This window comes from Phycodurus eques, chromosome 15 (genome assembly GCF_024500275.1).
Source record: "Phycodurus eques isolate BA_2022a chromosome 15, UOR_Pequ_1.1, whole genome shotgun sequence".
NCBI classification, from domain to species: domain Eukaryota; kingdom Metazoa; phylum Chordata; class Actinopteri; order Syngnathiformes; family Syngnathidae; genus Phycodurus; species Phycodurus eques.
This window is the reverse complement of record NC_084539.1, coordinates 8,519,808-8,541,196: the sequence shown is the minus strand read 5'-3', so window position 1 is coordinate 8,541,196 and position 21,389 is coordinate 8,519,808. Positions and strand designations below refer to the sequence as shown.

General features: G+C 43.8%; 2 protein-coding genes across 3 annotated transcripts; one reads left to right on the top strand and one right to left on the bottom strand.

The window, feature by feature from the left end:
• Positions 1–4: 4 nt before the first annotated feature.
• Positions 5–9,398, bottom strand: LOC133414100 (inactive phospholipid phosphatase 7). The gene is made up of 2 exons (XM_061699241.1): positions 8,582–9,398; positions 5–2,413 (listed from the first exon to the last, which is right to left on the bottom strand). Exons 1-2 carry the CDS (start codon positions 9,078–9,080, stop codon positions 2,025–2,027), a joined length of 888 nt encoding a protein of 295 aa, XP_061555225.1. The 5' UTR covers positions 9,081–9,398; the 3' UTR covers positions 5–2,024.
• A 2,446-nt stretch (positions 9,399–11,844) lies between these two features.
• fam78ab (family with sequence similarity 78 member Ab) lies at positions 11,845–19,855 on the top strand. Of its 2 annotated transcripts, none has more exons than XM_061699143.1 (2): positions 11,845–12,422; positions 17,630–19,855. In XM_061699143.1, exons 1-2 carry the CDS (start codon positions 12,094–12,096, stop codon positions 18,153–18,155), a joined length of 855 nt encoding a protein of 284 aa, XP_061555127.1. In that variant the 5' UTR covers positions 11,845–12,093; the 3' UTR covers positions 18,156–19,855. The 2 variants fall into 2 exon arrangements, with proteins under 2 accessions (XP_061555127.1, XP_061555128.1); XM_061699144.1 differs by having other exon boundaries at positions 12,337–12,496.
• The last annotated feature ends 1,534 nt before the right edge of the window (positions 19,856–21,389 follow it).

Here is a 21,389-nt window from a genome sequence, read left to right as displayed (position 1 = left end):
GATGGTAAAAAAAAACAAAAACACAGTAAAAACACATCATACCTGTACAGAATAAACCTTGCCCATGTATAAACATCACCATTTCAGGTAGTTTGCTACAGCAAGTCGTAAAAACAGCAGGTGGATATCGAAGACAGAAATATTGTTTTAAAATATATATTTTCTGCTAACATGCACTCTGGCACACCAATTGTGGAACTTGGTTTTAAAATGAACAGCTCAGCCCTTTAGTAAATGACCACAATGGCCAAATAAGGACTTTATTGGAGGAACATGAATGAAAATAAAGAAAACGCTAAATGAATGGCAAAAGAGATTTTAATCCTCTGGTGCATAGCGGTCCTTTGGTCCTGTAGTCCACTGTATTGGACAAAAAAAATCAGATTTTTTGAAAAAATGAAAAAAAGTTGAACATGTTTTTCATGTCCTGAGCAGAATTTAAAAACACTTCAGAAAAAGATCTTGACCAAGGCTTTCATAATTCATGCATCAGAGGGTTAAAGCACTTTTTCTTAGAACAAAAAGTTATAACTTTTATCACAAACACTAATATTAGGAAAGAAAAAAGGATTTTCCTTGAGCAATTGTACTGTATAAAGAAAGTCATAATATTACGAGAATAAATTTAAATTATGAGCAAAATAAGTCTTAATATTACGAGAATAAAGACATTATATCAGTATGTATGTAAGTAAAGTATTTTGGTATTTTTGTTATTCTTTTCATTGTAGCTCACTCCTTTAGGTTACACTCCTTTGTAAAGTTGAACTTGTCATACAAATAAAGTGGTAGATTGCTATTTAAAAAATATAATGATAATAATAACAATAAAAAGTATACTTTCGCGCAGTGACTCCCAACCACCGGCCATGAGAGACCTGTGGGAAATTATCCAATTTCACTTCATGCATTTTAATGGGTTTTTACAGTATACTTAGTGCCATGGCCTCGCATATCGGAAAGTCGTCGTTGCCACGCCAGGAGAACAATGAACGCATACAGACACGAGCACACTCACGCAGGAGCTGCTGTCGGCCACTACTTACGCCCCGAGACTCACGCGGACTCCCCAGCGTCACACTTCTTAAAGGCACATATCTAACACACAGACACACCAATACGTACAGTATTTTCTATACATTTTATGCTTGCAAAAATATATATAATTTTTTTACACACACCCTTTATTGCAAATTCACCTATTCGCAGATCGTGGAACCTAACCTCCATTATTCGCTGAATAACTCAGCTCAGCAACGAAAGCATTGCTTTGGCGCCATCTTGTGACATTTTGGAGCCAAAGAACTACAGTATGTTGAAACGAATGAGCGGCTTTATTTTTCCGACAAAAGTAAAAAAAAAAATCTGCCATCTTGGTGCCAAGGACCTATGTTGAAGTAAGTTGAGTAGCTTAATTTCTTTTAAGCGAAAATAGTTTGTTGTTGCCATCTTGTGACCTCGTGGTGCCAATATTCTATGTTGAAGTGAGTTGTGGAGCTTCATTATTTAGACAAAAGTAGTGTTTTGCTGCCATCTTGTTGCCCAGGAACTATGTGGAAGTGAGTTGGGTAGCTTCATTATTTAGACACAAGTATTTTTTGCTGCCATTTTGTGGCATCTTGGGGCCAAGGAACTATGTTGTAGTGAGTTGAGGAATTTCATTTAGACAAAAGTTGTGCTTTGCCCCCATCTTGTGGGATCTCCAGCCAATTCTAAAGCTTATTTGGGGGGTGCATAAATTACTTGTGGATTTTTGCTATTTGTGGCAGGGCTCGCTCCCTATCTCCTGCAAAAAGCAGGAGAACACTTTTTTCTTTTTGTGACATTTTTGTTTGATGGTGTGCCGTGAGATGTTTCTAATCTAAAAAAACTACATTTGGGGAACACTGCTTTAGAGGGTCAATAAAAAAAAATATCATGTATGAAACGAAAGCAACAGTACGTGTATGTTTAAGGCCTTTCATGCAAACCTGCATTGAGAATGTGACAACTCAGACTGGTGAAGTCTTAGCGTAGAAGCCCAGTCAGGAGAAGGGGCTCCAGCTGAGAGTCCCGATGGAGATGAGAGTCTGGCACGTGTTGGACGACAGCCACACCGTCTCCATCAGGCCGAAGTGGAAGAGGCCCAGGGCGAAGCCGCACAGCACGTCCGTCAGATGGTGCCTGCCCAGCAGCACGCGCGACACCCCGACCAGGACGGCCCACAACACCAGCAGGATGCGCAGCGGCACGGCCAGGACCAGGTGAGACAGCAGGAACTTGGATACCATGGCGGCGCGGCTGGCGTGGGCCGCCGGGAAGGCGTACGCGTCCATGGCCACGCGGTCCAGGAAGCCCGGCGACATCTCCCACGGACCTTTGCGCTTCACCAGGCGCTGCACGCCCGCCACCGTAAGTACGTCCACGATCAGCGCTACCGCAAAACAAACAAATAGAGATACTGTACGTATATATTTGATATTGTCACATTATTTTACTTCAGGTTGTTGTAAAAAAAAAAACGCAACACATATTTGAAATGAATGGATATGCCATTATCCGGTCCAACCCCACAAAAAACACAAACATAATTTTTTGTAACCTGTTCTTTTAATAAGAAAAATAGCACTCTACAGTATTGTATTTGATAAAAAAAACAGACAATAATAACAAATAGAATGAAGAATTTTTGTATCATGATTTCATGCTTGGTCATGAAAATACATACATAAAAAATATACGAAGAAGACAGTCATAACTAAGCTGCAGTAATAGTTGTCGTTTTTTTACAAAGCACAAGGAATACATGGCTCTGAATACTGTTATGGAGGTTTTTTTGGGGGGGACCAATATTTGTTTCGGGGGGCTGAAGACCAGTTTAAGGGGTCTAGGACAATAAACTTCGTCATAAACACATACCACCAAATATTTTTTTGGGGGGGGGGGGGGGACTTGACAAGTTTTTAGGGGGCTGAAGCCCCCCTAAAAATGTTCTTCATGTACTGATGTAAAATAAACTACTGTCTATCAAATTTAAAGTATTTAATTGAAGTGTTCAGCTTACTTAATGCAATCAGGTAAGAGTAGTCAAAACCCAAATGTACTTCATGCCCCAAAATAAATGTACAGTGGGTACGTAAAGTATTGAGACCCCCGTAAAATGTTCACTCTTTTTTATATTGTAGCCATTTGCTAAAATCATTTGAGTTCATTTTTTCCCTTATTAATGTACACACAGCACCCCATATTGACAGAAAAAAATATATATTTTTGAAATTTTTGCAGATTTATGAAAAAGAAAAACTGAAATACCACACAGATCCTCTCTAGTTCTGTCAGGTTGGATTTGGGAACATTGGTGGGCGGCCATTTTCAGGTCTTTCCAGAGATGCTCAATTGGGTTTCAGTCAGGGCTCTGGCTGGGCCATTCAAAAACAGTCACAGAGTTGTTCTGAAGCCACTCCTTCGGTATTTTAGCTGTGTGCTTAGGGTCATTGTCTTTTTTGAAGGTGAACCTTCGGGCCCAGTCTGAGGTTCTGAGCACACTGGAGAAGGTTTTTTTGTCCAGGATATCCCTGTACTTATTTATCTTTCCTTTGATTGTGACCAGCCGTCCTGTCCCTGCAGCTGAAAAACACCCCCAACAGCATGATGCTGCCACCACCATGCTTCACTGTTGGGACTGCATTGGACAGGTGATGAGCAGTGCCTGGTTTTCTCCACACATACTGCTTAGAATTTAAGGCCAAAAAGTTCCATCTTGGTCTCATCAGACCAGAAAATCTTATTTCTCACCATCTTGGAGTACTTCAGGTGTTTTTTAGCAAACTCCATGCGGGCTTTCATGCGTCTTGCACTGAGGAGCAGCTTCCGTCGGGCCAGTCTGCCATAAAGCCCCGACTGGTGGAGGGATGCAGTGATGGTTGACTTTCTAGAACTTTCTCCCATCTCCCGACTGCATCTCTGGAGCTCAGCCACAGTGATCTTTGGGTTCTTCTTTACCTCTCTCACCAAGGCTCTTCTCCCCCGATTGCGCAGTTTGGCCAGACGGCCAGCTCTAGGAAGGGTTCTGGTCATCCCAAAGGTCTTCCATTTCAGGATTATGGAGACAACTGTGCTCGTAGGAACCTTAAGTGCAGCAAAAAAAATTCTGTAACCTTGGCCAGATCTGTGCCTTGGCACAATTCTGTCTCTGAGCTCTTCAGGCAGTTCCTTTGACCTCATGATTCTCATTTGCTCTGGCATCCACTGTGTGCTGTATGGTCTTATATAGAGAGGGGTGTGGCTTTCCTAATCAAGTCCAATCACTATAATCAAACACTGCTGGAGTCCAATGAAGGTGTAGAACCATCTCAAGGATGATCAGAAGAAATGGACAGCACCCGAGTTAAATATATGAGTGTCACAGCAATGGGTGCCGGCATGGTGGGCGACTGGTTAGCACATCAGGGTGTACTCCGCCTCCCGCCCGAAGATAGCTGGGATAGGATCCAGCAGCCCGCGACCCTAGTGAGGATAAGCGGTAAAGAAAATGGATGGATGGACAGCAAAGGGTCTGAATACTTATGGCTGTGTGGTATTTCAGTTTTTCTTTTTTTTTTTAATAAATCAGCCAAAATTTCAACAATTACGTTGTTTTTCTATCAATATGGGGTGCGGTGTGTATATTAATGAGGGGGGGAAATGAACTTAAATGATTTTAACAAATGGCTGCAACATAGCAGAGTGAAAAATTTAAGGGGGTCTGAAAACCTTCCATACCCACTGTATTTAATATAGCCTACTTCATGCTTTGAAGCAAAATACTGAATGTGCATTATGCTTGAAATTAAAAATATTCAATGTACTTTTAGTTTTGAAATACAAGTGTTTCATGCATTGACAAAATGTGACAAAAACTTTTCAGTGTACTTGACAAGTCTAACAGAAGCGATCCTGCACCAGTAGCTTAGCAACATTAGCTTTGACTGCACAAAGCAGATGTGTCTTTTTTTAGCCACACCAAAATATCCTGGTCAGTAACCCTTATGGCCATGTTGAAAGTCGCCTTTCAGCTGTCTGACATGCTAACATCTATTGCACAAGTACACACATACAGAGGGAACAGTACACTACACACACACACACACAGGAGCCAAAACCTGACCATCTCATGTCAACCGTGACAATAATTAATAAGTTATTTTGCTTAACTAGTTTATCCATGCAAGAGGGAAAGCAATATGAAGCTTCTTTCACACTACCTGTAAAATCCAGCATTTTATCGCCTTTACCTTTTACGCAGACATGTTACACACTTTAAGTTGCTTTTAACACAATAGGGGGGCAGAAGTGAACATCGGGGAGTGTTTTCGGAGACGGCGCATCTGCGGTGGGGTGCAAAAACTGGCACATCTTGATTTTTGTGGAGGTGCAGGGCTCGTTACACACGTTTGCCAATTTGGCAGACCAGTTTATGCCAAGATGAACCATCGTGGGTAGGGGGTGGTCGGGCGGTCTCCAAATGCCCACTTCACGGCGCAGATCTGCTTGCAGTTCCGTACAAAGGTACGTCGCGTGCATCGAAGTCTCGGACTCGAGCAAATCACTTTCTTCTTCCGCCATGTCAAAGACTTGTGCGCCGTATTTAAAGGGAATGAGAGGAGCCGATTTGATTGGACAGGATAGAAGTCTGTGACCACACCCGCAACAGCGTAGATGGCCCTCTTTCGAACAACACTGGGGGTCTGACCCGGCTCCCTGCAGAGTTGCGCCACGTGTCGCGCCGGATTTATGCCACTCAGGAAAATAGAGTCCCAGGTGTTCAACTTCACCACCCCATACCGGCATTGAGCAATTCCTTGAAACACAGGCGCCATCCAGCCTCTAGCAGTGTAAAAGGGGCTTTACACACGCACACACACATGTCCCACCTCTGTTACAGCTCTGATACTACCTACCAGTGGGTGGAAAATGACCAGGTTGAATTTCCAACTTCAGCTCTTAAAATATATAATATACTGATGACTGCTTATGAAAATATATACGATATACCCTCCCTGACCATGACGAAGAATTATATTTTAATCTAAGACGGGACGCCAACCTGCCATCCTCAAGGACCACAGGAGGAGCCCACGGACTTCTTCTAAAAGTAGCTCACGAGTGATGGGACATTGTTATTTCCTAGGAATATTGTGGAAGAGATCATTTCAAAATGTAACTGCTTGCAGAGATTGACTGTATATGTGTTGCATATTGATATTTTTCGGTTTGCTACCTTATTAAATCATTGTTGATAGTTATTGTGAGAAATCATTCAAATCCCTTCCATCCATTCTCTGTACCACTTATCCTCACTAGAGTCGGAGGTGTGCTGGAGTTTATACCAGCTGACTTTGGATGAGTATTAAAAAAAAATCCCAGCAAAGTGAAAATAAATGTCTAGTCAATTTGAGAGAAGAGTGGCGTTAACAACCATGCCAAATTGGAACGATTAAAAAAATGGCAAGTATATAAAATAAGGTTTAAAAATCGTGAAATATCATGCAATTGTCTCTGCTCTCAAATTCTGTCAATGAGATGCTGCTTCGCCTTGCAACTTTCTTATGTCTTTACCTCCTAACTTGCATAATATATCTGCTTAAAAGCCTCCAGTGGCTGAAATATATCCCACCTTGTCGTCGACGGCTTTTCCATGCTGCGACGAGGCGCTCTAACGCGGCCACGCCAACGCAAAGTCCCCGTCTACACGCTGGCTGTCGGACTTTTGTCCTCCTTGCTCTTCCGCCTTTCTGTCCGTGATGTGCGCATACTCACAGCGGACAACGAGGTGCTCTAAATCAGCCACGCTACTACATAGTTGTCAGTCTTTCCATGTTTTCAGCAATTATCTTCAAACTTGTATAACGTATTTAGAAACAAATCTCTTCACTTTTCAGGGTCTTTAAAATTCACACTGACTTGTATTATTACAATATAATAGATGACTTATTTTAACGCTTGAATGACTGTTAGGAATGTTTAAATTGCCTGTGCAGTTCATAAAGATTTTACAATTTTGACATTTTGACGCTGGGGTAGATTAATTTAATTTCCATTATTCCCTATGGGCGGGGGGGGGGGAATGTTTTCAAGTGTTAATCTGCTCTGCCAGCAGTTTTGGTGCCAGGCTGCTTGTGTTCAGTGGATTTGGGCCGCTTAAACAAGCTTCCTACTGTGCAGTCGAACAAAAAAACTGCAGGAAGGAGGATCTCAACACACGTCGATTTTCTCTTCGTGTACAAGTAGCGGCCACCTGACCCGATAGTTTGGTTGAGTGTGGAACGAAAGCAGTAGAAGTGATAAGGATGGGAACGAGCATGTCAAGGTCTCCTCTCACAGTCATGTTGTCGTCTTGTTGTTGTTGAGGATGAAGTAGCGTGTTGTCATCTGAGGAAAACGATCATCTTAACATCTTTGTTTTTGTTTGATAGTGAACAAACGTGAGCAAATAAGTGGCAGCGCAAAAACACAGATTGACTGGCCTCCAATCAGGGTGCCGTCTTGCTCCATTCAGCAGATTTGTTAAACTTTTTGGCCACTAATCTGTGTTTGCCACCACATTGCAAAGGAGTATTAGGGCCACATTGAGAAAAGAAATAATAATGATCAGAGGAAAAAAAAGTCAGCATTTTAATATTAATAATATTAAAATGCTAATATTACTAAGAGCTAATATTACAGAAGAGTTGTCATTTTATGGCTTGAAAATTTTATTATTACCACGTATAAAGTCGGAATTTTAAAAAGAGGATTAATATCATCCATCAATCCATTTTCCATAGTGCTGATCCTCATTTGGGTCACGGGTAATCTGGAGCCTATCCCAGCTGACTTTGGGCGAGAGGCGGGGTACACGCTGGACTGGAGGCCAGCCAATCGGAGGGCATTTCAGAAATATTCCTAATGGGAAACTTTCCACAGGAATTAAGTGGGAATTGAGGGTAATTTGATAGAAAGCTATCACTTTCAAACAATTCAATGAACATTTTGTTTTGTCATAAGGAGATATCCACGCAAAACAAACAGCTCTCCTTATATTTAAAAAAACAAATGGTGGAGCAACTCATGTACACAGACAATATAAACAATACTCACAGGTATATTGTTTACCCTCTGCAAAAACATCTACTACAGTGACGAATGACAGTGTTCTGCGTTTCATCATGAAAACTTTGGTTAGTATGTCTGTATATATTATAACCAACGCGCACACAACAGAAGATGTAGGACAATGGATTAAAGCATGAAATCCTGATCCACAAACTGTTTACTATTTTACATTCTATTTAATGATGCTATTACTGTATCTTTTCATAAAGTCCAATAAGCTACTGCATTTATTGCTAAAAATAAAAAATCTATAAAAAAAAAAAAAATGTTTGTGTGTGTTTTGGGGGGTATGTGGAAGAGATGATTGGCATTCTCATCCCTTTAACTGGGGACAGATGAAAATGGCTCTATGAAGACGCAACCTTCAAAGAGGTAAATTCCTTGGTTTCTTCCTGTTACTACCCGTGGGACGTTTGCAACCGTCTCCGGAATTTTGCGAGCCTGCATGAGCGTCCGTCACGTGACTCACCCAGCAGCAGGTTGACGAGCACCTCCTGCCCGGCCAGAGTGTTGCTGCGCGTGAGGCACACGACGGTGCCGACGATCCAGGTGAGGCCGTGGCCGGTGAGCGCCAGCAGGTTGAACATGGAGCGGCAGCCCCCCCACGACGACCACGCGTACGCGCACACGCTCATGCGCTTGGACAGGCAGATGTCGATGGCGAGCAGCGAGCTCTTGGCGATGCCCTTGAACGACGGGTTGAGCTGCATGCAGTCCTCCTCGGGCGGCCGCTGCTGGCCCGGCTCGCCGGCTTCCTCGCTCGCCTGCGGGCTCGCCTGGCTGCGGATGGAGCTGGAGCGCCTCAATCCGGCCGCTCCGCCGCCGCCTCGGTTCTCCGGGGGTCCCCCACCTCTTAGCGGCTGATTGAGCGACATGAACTCGGGTCTGTTCAGTACACTGTTCCGCTCCCGAGCCTTGGGTCTCGCGCTGGTTCCGGGCATGTTTGGGACCTCTTCTCCGACCGACATGCAACGTTGAAACTGGCTCAAAATAACCCCCTCCCCCCACTTTCCTCCCTTCCTCCTGTGCCCTTAATAGATATATTTAGAGCGGGCGGAATGTGCAGTGGCCAGGCTTGTCCATCGTGGAGGTAATCCGACCTGACGGCGACACTTGACACTTCGACACGATGATCAGCACTACGTGCAGCACAACGCTTGTTTACTTCCGGGTGTGCGCAACAAAAATCCGCTGCGACCCAAACAAAGGCAGAAAGATTGGAAGGGAGCGGGGGGGGGGGCAGACAAAGACGTGCCACCTCTGCATGTGACGTAATGGTTTCACGCACAAAGCCGATTCCAGACCAGATGGAGCCGATCTGCAAAGGAGGAAAAAGAAGGAAGTCATTCAAGGAGTTCTCCAAGGTGCTTAACTAGAAACCTGAAAATGAAATATACGGTCATGGAAATAATTGTTAGACCCCCCTTGTTTCATCAGTTTCTGGTTCATTTTTCATGCCTGATACAACTAGAGGTACATTTGTTTGGGCAAAACTAATGACGACAACAAAAAATAGCTCATAAAAGTTTCATTTAAACGCTGATATCTATAGTCATTTTCAGTGGGTTTACTGAGAGTAACCAAAATCTCTTAAGATTCTTCAAATAGGAAAAAGTAGTATGGAATTTACTGCATTTTTGTCAAGTTCATTGTATTCTTCAGGTAATATAACTAAGTGCTCCCAGGCATTAAAATGAACAAGAAATTGAAGAAACAAGGGTGGTCTAACAATTTTGTTCCATGACTGTATGTAAGGGTTATTTTTAAAAAAATGAAGTATGATGTTATGACATTAAAATATTCATGAGAAATAATTTGTGATTTTATAAATATGAGGTGGCAACATGACATGAAAAAGATCCAATTTTATTAGAATAAAGTCAAAATAATCTAAGAGAAAAGTTTACATTTTTGGTATAAAGTGTTAGTACAAAAAGAGAGTGTCATCATTCTATGAGAATAAATTTGTACTTTTTTCAAGAGTAACAGTCCTGAAAATGTTTTAATTTTATGATCTTAAAATCATAGATTGACTAGAAATAAATTGTCATTTTATGACAATTTAGCTGCCGCCTTACAGAAAAGAAAAATTGTAATCTCCTGAGAATAAACGCATAATATCAGAAGAATAAGGTTAATGTCACACAGGCAAAGCGCGAATTCCACAAGAAGAAAGTGATGATGAGAATACGGAAATTGCGTGGAAGTCATAAATAGTTTGTGGATGACATTTGCTCACAGGTAGGATAAGTATCAAATGTTCGGTCAGGTTGTCTTCGAATAATTTAGCAAATCGTATTGGCTAGCCTGCTAGTGGACGACAGCGTGTTAGCCATTTCACCCTCAAAACAACACGTCTGCGTGAGCCATTAATCCGAGCAACAGAAAAATCTATTAGAAATCACCCTTCAAGCTATTTACCGTCTTTGTTTTCTCAATTGTTCGGCTTTGGTAAAATGGCAGAAGGATTTGTTTACTAGTCTTTGTCACTCGGAACTACGTATGACGTCATGGTCAAAAACCCCTGGCCCCATAATCAGAGCATGGACGTCAAATAAAATAAACAAAATAAAATGCTAATGTGCAAATTATGATATTGCTTTGTGCGTGTGTGTATGTGAGCGCGAGATTAGCACGTACCCCGAAACGTGCATGTTTTACAGGTACTTGTGACCATAAAATAGGGCTAGTGTTGCCATAAGCACACAGTCAAAACATCTGCAACTTGCCGCGAGGAGTTTTCTCAAGTGGGCTGCAACGTTTGGACAGACAGGGCCAGACACAGAATGTAATGCACGGAAGCTGTTGGTTTTTGTCATCCACAATGTCAACACGAGTCATGTGCCGCAGATTTTCTTTCAAAACGGGTCATTTTGGTAGGCCCGCGAAGCCCAATAGAAGACGCTGTATGCGGTCATGTGACTGCCGCGTGCTGATTGGTGAACCAGACTCAAACGTCCCGAGCGGTTACGTTGGATTGGAGCAAACAGCGCCCGATGCGGAAGTCGTAATGTAAACAGATAGATCGAAATGACTGATAATATAATAATTGCAAAATAAAAGTAGCGAGTGGCATGTAGACCATTGTACAGTTTCTTCTTAACTTCAATATGAATAAAAGTAAAAAGAACACTGATCCAAATGCTACTTGAGTGAATGTAAAGGAGTAAATGTAGCGCGTTGCTACCCATCTCTGTAATTAGCTTAGTCGCAGAAGACACGTTAAGTCTCCCAGTATGAGTTAAATAACGCAACTCTGACATGGAAATTGCATTATTGCCTTTAAAAAGTGTAACTAAAATCCCAATTATGGAAGAACATCTTCCTCATGACGTGCAACGTGTTTAAAAGCACCAACCGTCCGGTTAGCAGTGTGCCTCCATTCCCCAGCGTGCCCCGCGCTAACACCCGGAAGTGACGTAGACGCGCATTATAAAGCCGATTGCGAGCGACTTTCTCGGCTGAGTAGTCGGTGACGCCGAGCGAGTGAACCTGCGCAACTCAAGTGCCTCCTCCACCTTGGTCTTGTTTCCAGCTCGGCGACGGCTGCCGACCTTTTATCAGCATTTGTGAGAAGATGAAGAAGCAGCAATAGGTGGCAATTGGTGGCGCCGGTGCATGCGGATGTTGCGAGCGTTGTTTCGGACGCTGCTGCTGCAATTCTTATTCTCATGATACATGAGCGAAAAAGTACGTTTTTGTTGTTTTGGGGGTGGTTGTTGTTTTTTTTTTTTTTTTTTGCTGCATTTGATGACACGATAAACCATACGTGAGGACTGAAAGGGTTGAAACCTGCAAATGAGTGGATTTTGTTCCCTTCCAAAGTGATGATTATTCTTGCAGTTGTCGCGGGCATTTAACAGCGCCGCACTTTTTGTGGACAAGCGGTCGAAAGGTTTGCGCTTGGCGACGTTTACGCACGCCGTCCATCCCCAGAAATCTTACTTTTCTTTTCTTTGAACTTCGCTGGCGCCCCGATCCATGCGGGCGTTCCCGCGGCTCGTGTTGCTGTGGGCCGTCGTCGAGTGGCTCCCGGATGCGAGCGCCATGGGCTGCCTCCAGAGCATCGCGTGCAAGCCCAAGAGCTTCCGGGACGGCGTCGCGGTGCTGCAGGTGAGCGCGTCCATCGACTCCAAGCCCACCGGCATCGACGAGTCGTCCGCCGTCATCCTGCGCTACCGCACGCCGCACTTCCGAGCCCAGGCCGTGGTGCGGGTGCCGCCGGTGGCCGCCAACGAGACGTGGACCGTCGGATGGATCCAGGCGTGTAACCACATGGAGTTCTACAACACGTATGGCAGCAAGGGGATGTGAGTATGGGGATGGTCCATCTGCCCATCCGTCTTGTCGACTGCAGAGAGTACCGGGCGGGCACCGAATTGAAGTACGGCGATAACTTTTTGTTTTTTATGTATATATATCTATTTTTTTTTTTAAATATTTGTTTATATCTTATTGTGGCATGCCGTGTCTCTGTGTGAAAGTACGCGCAGTTGCGGCTGTGTGTGTGTGTGTGTGTGTGTGTGTGTGCGCGCGCGTGTGTTATGGGAGAGAAACGACTCAAATAAAATGTCAAACTGTTCAGGTATGGTTTTATTTTGTGAGAATATAAAACCGCACTTGCAAAAACCAAGCTCGGGGAAAACTACGCAGATGCCACAAAAAGCATCATAATTGAAAGAGTAGTAACATATTTGTCTCATGCTGCAATATCAAGTACTGTGGATTCTGATTTCACGTCACCAAAAAAGGTCAAAAAATTACATTTAAAATTTTTTTTTTGAAACATAAAATGTTGTCTCGAACCGGAACACGAGCAGCATTTATGCTGACTGGTGCAGTTTCACATCTTCATGTGTGAACTTGCACAACTGAAAATGAAAAATTCTGTCTTGACAATTGCTGATTGACACTCTTTATTCCTTTGAGCCTTCCATACGATTTGAACCATTTTTGACGTTTGACAGCAATACACATTTCCTAAATGTCATTCTTTCCCCTTGAAATTTGACGACCCCAAATACGCAAAAAATGGAAATATTGTCAAATCCATCCACCCATTTTCCATTCCGCTTATCCTCACCAGGGTCAAATGTAGTACAAAATCTGTGCACACTGAGGCTAATCTGGGTCACATTTGACCCGGGTCTACTGAAGTGGATTTTAGATTCACCAGTGTTTTTAAATCAAGGAAACGGTGCTAACGGGGGAAATCTTAAGACTGTCAAACTGTACATGTCATAAGATAACATAACAGTGCAGAGAACTGTATGTGTTCTCACCGCAGGTTCCTGCAGGAACATGCACCAGTTAGCCTAAGTGGTCATGAGGGAATCGCAAAAATCGAACAGACGAGACAATCGATCATCATTAGGATTTTCCTGGCGTGTGTCCAAAGTGAACCAGAACATAACGTGTGCGTGCAAAATGACAAATATGTACTGTAAGGGGATACCAATATGGTCACTATTGTGCTCCAGTGAGGGCCACCAAAATGTTAGGAAGCCCTCTGAGTGGCGTTGAAGAGGCCATTTTGTGGCGAGGGACAAGCGTGAGCTGTGACATCCTGTATGGGGCGATCACAACTGGGCTCAGAATGTGCCTTTATCTTCACACTTTGCGACAGGGCAAGCTAAGCGCTGCGCGTCTAAGATTAGAAACACAGGTTCCGCCCACTTGAGAAATGCACGCGTGCGCGCACACACACACACACACACACACACACACGAGCTAGATGCATGTTGTCAAAAGTAAGGATCCCGGACTGGAAATAATGTCAATTAATTCATTTGGTTGCTAATGGGGCTAGGCCACAAAATAATCTTCTTAATTTTTTACTGTGACGGTTGATTGATTGATTTATTATTATTTTTTAAGCTTGCGTCGTTCAAATTGTGTCCCAGCTGATGTGCACTTCTTACACGAACAACATGGCTGCAGACATCGAGGAGCAGTCACGGTTGCGGGCTTTGCGACTTTTCCAACCCCTCTTACGACTTTAGACTGGCCGACACGTAAGCTAGGGAACAGCCAGCAAACGCTCTCATTCGCTGACGCCCACATCGCGCCTTTTAAAGCCAAACGTACTCAAAAGTCACAGATGGTAAGGTAGAACGTGGGGAAGTTGAAAAAAATTATACCTGCGCATAATTGTGCTTAAAAGGTCAGAGGACAAAGATGTTATGGGGTCAGTTAAACTTCATATTTGCATTGTTTAATTGTTATGTAATACACGCATGTCATTTCCAGCAAGTTGTCAACTATTACGCGTATTTAGCACTCGCGAACATGCCTGAAAATCGAGACACCGGAGCGTAGTGAATCATACGACAACAAATATACAACGGGAACAACAGCATGGAACAATGGCGCACAACGCCGAACGAACAGGCCGTTCGGCTCGCGTTACGTCACGGCGCCGGATAGAGACGGAGACCGGAAGGCGCTAGATGCAAAAAGCAGAAGGTGCATTCGCAATCATATTTATCGATTTAACTGCTGCATATCTGCTATATGATCACTTCGAAATGGCAGAGGTGGGTTGCAAAGGGGTTCTAGAGTTATCAAGATTGTTTTTTTTCCCACATCTTTGACCTTGAATAATGCAAAATAAGTTTTTATCCGATTACTCGATTAATCGAGGGGATAATCGTTAGAATAAACAATTGTAAAAATATTCGATAGCTGCGGCTCCCCCCTAGCAACCACTGTTAAAACTAAAATAAAAAATACTAACTCGTTGGCGATGCATGTTGTAGCAGAAAGAGGCTAGCCGTTGGCGGATGACTGTCGTGCATCGTGCTGTTTGAAATCAACAATAATAAAAAGTGTAATCAGTTGTGAACCGCACGTTCAAACACAAACATAAAAGTAGTCACTCTTCGATGAGTGCTGATCGCCAGTATTTTTGTTTTTACACGGTCAACGAAGTGTAAATCTTCAAAATACAAAGTTAGGTACTCGCCATGAAATGAACTTGATGACTTGGAGGCGAGTCTTTTCGCATCTTCACTGGTATCCCCTTTGGTGGCATTTTCAAAAAGCCAAAGAAAAAGCAAAACACGCTTGTTAATTGATACTCATTTGACTTTTGAGACTCATGAAAAAAGTTTTCTGTTTGAATTTGGTGCTTCCACTAATGATCAAATACACACAATAATATATATTTTTCAGGCATAAAATAACTAAGTTCTCGAATATTTGTATGACCGTTCTTTCCTCCTTTGCCGTCACTGGTTGCCTTCAGTGGTGGCATAACACAAAAAACCCAAAGAAAAATATGCAACCAATTTTTTGTACAGTGGTGAAACTTGCTGGTTCCTCTATAGTTATAAAATATTTGTTCATAAACGTGGCCCTTAAATCTGCATTTACAAAGACGATAATGATCACTTTCCACTGCCATTGAATGAATTTAGTGTTCCCTCGTATTTTGAAGGCTGATTTAGGACAAAAAGGGGGAGGGAAAATGTGTTGCATTTGTTTTGGAGGCATGTGTTGGATAGGATTAAATGAGTTTTCATATGCACACGGGCACTGAACAGCACACACACGCGAGCAATTGTCATGCCTGACGTGATAATCTGGCCTCGCGGCACAATACGTCGACGTGAGGCGGGCAGGAAGTCATGTGGATGCTGATCACACATCTCCCCCCCTCGCGTGTGTGCACTGCTGATTCCCAGCTATTGGGGGGGGGGGGGGGGGGTCTTTTTTTTCTTGATGCATTTTCAGAGTAATAACAAACAATGTCACTGGTATATTACAACTTGCATAAATAAATACAGTCAGGGCGGAACGGTGGACGACTGGTCCGCCTCACAGTTCTGAGGACCCGGGTTCAAATCCCGGCTTAGCCTGTGTGGAGTTTGCATGTTCTCCCCGTGCCTGGGTGGGTTTTCTCCGGGTACTCCGGTTTCCTCCCACATCCCAAAAACGTGTGGCAGGTTGATTGAAGACTCTAAATTGCCCGTAGGTGTGAATGATTGCTTGTTTATATGTGCCCTGCGATTGGCCGGCGACCTGTTCAGGGTGGACCCCCGACTCTCGCCTCGTGTCAGCTGGGATAGGCTCCAGCACGCCCGCGACCCCAGTGAGGATAAGTGGCACGGAAAATGAATGAATGAATCACACATTCAGGCAAATAGTGTTTAATTAACTGCAGAAGGGGGATTCATCTATTAGGGGGAAGGCCTTCAATTTTATAAACACAATTTTGGTACAATATGAAACAATGTCAGTGGGATATAACAATTGACTTAAAATCGTTAAAAATGCCGTAAGATCATCTTTAATACCGTGCAGGGAGCTCAAGGCTCATTTATGCGCCTCTGTAGGTGTTGCTGTTTTGGTTTGCAACAGAGTTCGAAGGGGCTCACCACCTTTAACGTACGGCCAGGTACTATTAAGTTTTTTTTTTTCTGGTGTGTGTGGAGGAGTTTATTTGTTTAAAGTGGATTGCGACTAATTGAGGCAGGGACTGTCTCGAGTCAAAAGGCGGCCACGATTTGAGGAAATACAGATCAGAACCAAGTGCCTGATTTAGTAAAGGGTTGCTCATGCAAGAACAGCCGCAAACTTGATTGCGCACGCAAACAGATGTGGAATCTGGTCGACTAACCGGGCGCACGTAGGATTGCGTCAGCCAAAACGCTCAACATTTCTGCGCCGTTCATTTTGTGTTTTCTGGGAAGAGTAAATTGCAAATAAATCAATGTAGCACCCGCAATGTCGTTCATAAAACCTGAGACGAATTGCTCTGGCTGATTCTGTGTCTTTAAATACCACGCCTGAAAAGCAGTTGCTAACGGCACAGCTGTGCGCAACCGTGACAAGCAGACGCAGACAAAATGAGAGGCAACAGGGAGGCTGGATCATTTTTGCTCGTGACATACGGTTTTGGAGCAATCCAATTTTGGAGCTTCTGAATGATCTAAGGGCGGATTTGGAGCCAGTCACAAGAAGGAGTCATGCCATATCAACAATGACCAAACCCCTTCCGAATCTTAAATAATGTGTCTGAGCCATTTCAGCGCACAGTGACGATCGGCGCTGGCGTCTCCCAGAAGAGTCTTTCAGGTGTGCTGTCCTAAATTTGGAAAGGAATGTTACACAAGCTGAGCAGATGCTGGCCATCCAATCGGCGTGCACTCCGGGCGAGATCAATCAAACAAAACGACTTTTATGCAGTTGCCTTCTGGAGCGATAGATTTCTTTGCATGATCGTGAGCCTAATAGCATAATTGCCAGAGTCATTTTTAACTTACTGTGATACCAAATCAATCAAAAATACAAAAAACATTCCAATATAAGTTAGGGAGCTGCACTATTAGGTTAACTATGCCCGTTTCCCCGTTCGATCAAGACAATTCTCACTTCCGAATTTATTTTGCACTTGCAGTGCTCATGCAAATTTTGAACAGTGAAAAGCATCATCGTGCAATTTAGTGCCCACTATCTAAGTAAATCAGGCGCCAAGTAAGGCAATTCAGTTTACCTGGTTGTATCTGTCTTCCAGGTCCAGTTGGGAGATCCCTGATCTCCACAACAGCAGCATCCAGGCCATCAGCGACTCCGATGGCGTCAACTACCCTTGGTACGGAAACACCACAGAGACGTATACCATCGTGGGCCCCACCCGGGGCGACAGCAAGTTCACCGTGAGCATGAACGACAACTTCAAACCCAGCATCACCTGGGGCGTGCCCGTCAGCGATAGCAACGTGCCCGAGCTCACCGGCATCCGCCGCGACCAGAGCTTCACCACCTGGCTGGTGGCCATCAACCGGGCCACGGCCGAGATCGCGGTCCTGCAGACCGTCCGTTGGAGGATGCGCCTCGGCATCCGCGTGGACCCGGAGAAGCCCCTGGGTCAGCGGGCCGTCCTCCTGGAGCCCGTGGCCCAGGAGGAGCCGCAGATCCTGGGCGAGAACGAGAGCATCCCGCCCAACGCCATGGTCAAGCCCAACGCCAACGACGCCCAGATGCTCATGTGGCGTCCTCAGGAGGGAGACCCCGTGGTGGTCATCCCACCCAGATATTGAATATTGACCGCACAGACCTTTTATACGGGAACAGTATCATCTTTGGCCCCCTTTCACACCGCCTACAAGCCAGTGTTTTTATGCCTTTTTCATGTATCCCTGTTGTGCACCCTCAGAGCTGTACCAGAGGCAGGATGACCCTTTTGTGTAAAGCCCCCTTTACACTGCCTGTAAAAGTCTGCATTCTTGCGCCTTTTTCCCCGTGTTGCTGTTCGGTATATAATGCTACAGACAGAATGGGTGAGACAAAGTCGACATTGCAATTTTCTGCCTTCTGAGCTAGTATCAGAGCCATGAGAGGTAGGACATAAGTGTGTATAAAGCCCCTTTTACAATGTTCATAAAAAGTGGCATTTTCCACTTTTTTTCCCCCCTGCTGCCGTTCTGAATAAACAGCACTGACGGGGATCGGGTGGACAAAGCTGACCTGGCAATTTTCCACCTTCGGGGGCAGTGTCGAGAGTCGTAACTGAGGCTGGACGGCACCTCTGAAAAGAGCTAATGTCAGAGCCGCAAGAGAGGTCTGACATACTTGTTCGAGCCCCTATTGCACCCTCTGTAAAAGATGACATTTTCCGCTCCTTTTCCATGTCACTGTTCTGCATAAACAGCACTGACACAGAATTGGAGGGACGCAGCAACTTTACGCTTTTGTAGGTAGTATTTTCCGGCGTTCCCCCCCCCCCCCCCGTTCTGTATAATTGCCACTGACACGGAACGGGGTGGGTGGCAAAGTCAAATCGGCAATCTTCTGCCTTGGTTAGGTAGTATCAGAGGCTAGTTGGCAAAGACGGGACATGGGTGTGAGGTTGAACACCTGACACTCATTGTCTCTCCTTTTGTTGCTGTCTAATTATTTTGATAGCGCGACGCTGAGTTGCGACGTAAAAGCGCAGTCACGGGACTCCTTTTTCTGTGTTAAAGGCAGAGTGGTGTCTTCCGATGCGGCCATTTTGCTGAATCTGTGCGAAAGAGGTTTTCATTGTCCTTCCTGTCTTCCATTGAACTACAGCAGCTGCTACGTAGAAAGACTTTTGGGGGGGACTACCCATTTCAAAACTGGACTGAACAAACCACAACCTTTCTACCTTCCAGCAGGCTCACTGTGCAGATTTCAATTAGGCTATTTGGTGTGGATTTTGAGTATTTACCATGATTATGCATTGATTTTGTAAGCGTGTGTTTTTATTTATAGGCTGGGAGAAGGTGCATTTTTGTATTTGTTGTTATACAATCCATGCTGCCTTACGTGTACGTCGCTCTCCGCTCCGTCCAAATCCTTTCAGCCTTAAAACAAAGTGCAATGCAGCATTTTGCCCCATTATCCTATGCCCTTCCTGTGTTGACGTCCTCGAATCGGAAAGGTTATTCCTTCCAAAAATGATAATTGCAATGTATTCAGTGACAAAGAGCAGCTATTAATGTAGCAATAAGACACACTTCCCTCCCTGGTTGGTTTTTTTACATTGACAAAATGTTCACAATAGGAATTGATGCAAAAAGAATTACAAGCAAATGTTTTTCTTACCAAACCATTTTTAAATAAATCACTGACCATCTTTGCACACTGTGCAAATTGTGAATATTATGTTGCTTGGAATGCAAATGCACTATCACAAAAATGTATGACTTTATTCATATATCACCACTTTTTATCTAAAATATACCACTTTCCTGAAAATATACAATTTCCCTCAAAATGATGACTCTCTTGTAATGACTTTTTATGTTTTGTTTTCTTCTTCTTTCTTGTAACATTCCAACTTTAATCGAAACTATAGGAATGTTTTTAAAATATGACGACTTAATATTTTGATTTCTTCATCTTGAAAATATACAGTACAACATTTCCAAGTACAAGTTTTTATGACAATATACAACTTTTTTCGAAAGTATACGACTCGTAAGATTCCGTCTTTTTCTCTTGAGAATACTACCGCTTTATCCAGCCATCCATTTTCCGAACCGCTTATCCTCCTCCTGGCGCCCATCCCAGCTGACTCTGGGCGAGAGGCGGGGTACACCCTGAACTGGTCGCCAGCCAATTGCAGGGCACATATAAACAAACGACCATTTGCACTCACATTCACACCTACGGGCAATTTAGAGTCTTCAATGAACCTACCGTGCATGTTTTTGGAATGTAGGAGGAAACCGCCAGAGAAAACCCACCCAGGAACGAGGAGAACATGCAAACTCCCCACGGGTGAGGGCGGATTTGAACCCGGGTCCTCAGAACTGTGAAGCAGATGTGCTAATCAGTCGGCTACCGTGCCGCCTGAACGATAAGTCGACATAGTAATTATCGTGACAGGCCTACTTCTCGATCGGCCAGGCGCGCCTGACAAGCCGCTGCACGAACGAGGATGGGACCCGCATCCTGCGGCTGCCTCAGAGTGCACCGCGAGCGCTAATGTCACACGTAATGTTGCCGCCTTTGGTCTTGTCTTTTTTGGGAATCTACAATCAATCACAAATATAAGACCGGTGATACCTGACAACCCAGTTACAACGGTGACGTCACCGTTCGTTCATACGTCGGCGCCAACGGTCTTCCAAGCCCGGCAATATGCAGCCGTTTGTGCATAGGACACCACTGTTCTCGATGTTTACGCGTGATTTGAAGTAGAGAGCTGTCCAATTCCTTTTTAATGTTGGTTACTAACCGGAGTTAAATAATCTGGCCAAGAAACATCAGATAGTCTCCTTCTGCACAAGGTGTGTGTCCCTGCAAGGATCGTGAGCAAGATGGTACACATGAACAAACGATTGACTATCCGCTCACACCTCCTGTCTGTACAAACGCTGATTGCCTATTCCTGCCCCGCAATGCCCAGTTGTATAATAATAATTTAAATTAAATGAGAAGCATTAAGAGGATTTTTCAAATGATAATTGTAATAATATTCCGCCGTCAGTTCATAGACAGTTTTAACATATGACACAAGCATTTTTTTGTTTGGGTTTGTTTTTTTAAACTGCAAATTCCAGTGTGAATCTTATGACTAATCTCGTAGTGGAGTTCTCAAAATGTGACTTTTCATCTTGAAAATATACGTTTATTTCTAAAAAGTAACTCTCTTTTCAAAAATATAAACTTTTGAAAATATGTGACTTTTTGGAAAATATACTACTTTCGCATAATATTACTGATATTAACATATTACTGATGTTAATTTTGTTTTTCTTTTCAGGGTGGTATTAATGCATTATTAGGAATCCCACATGCGTTCC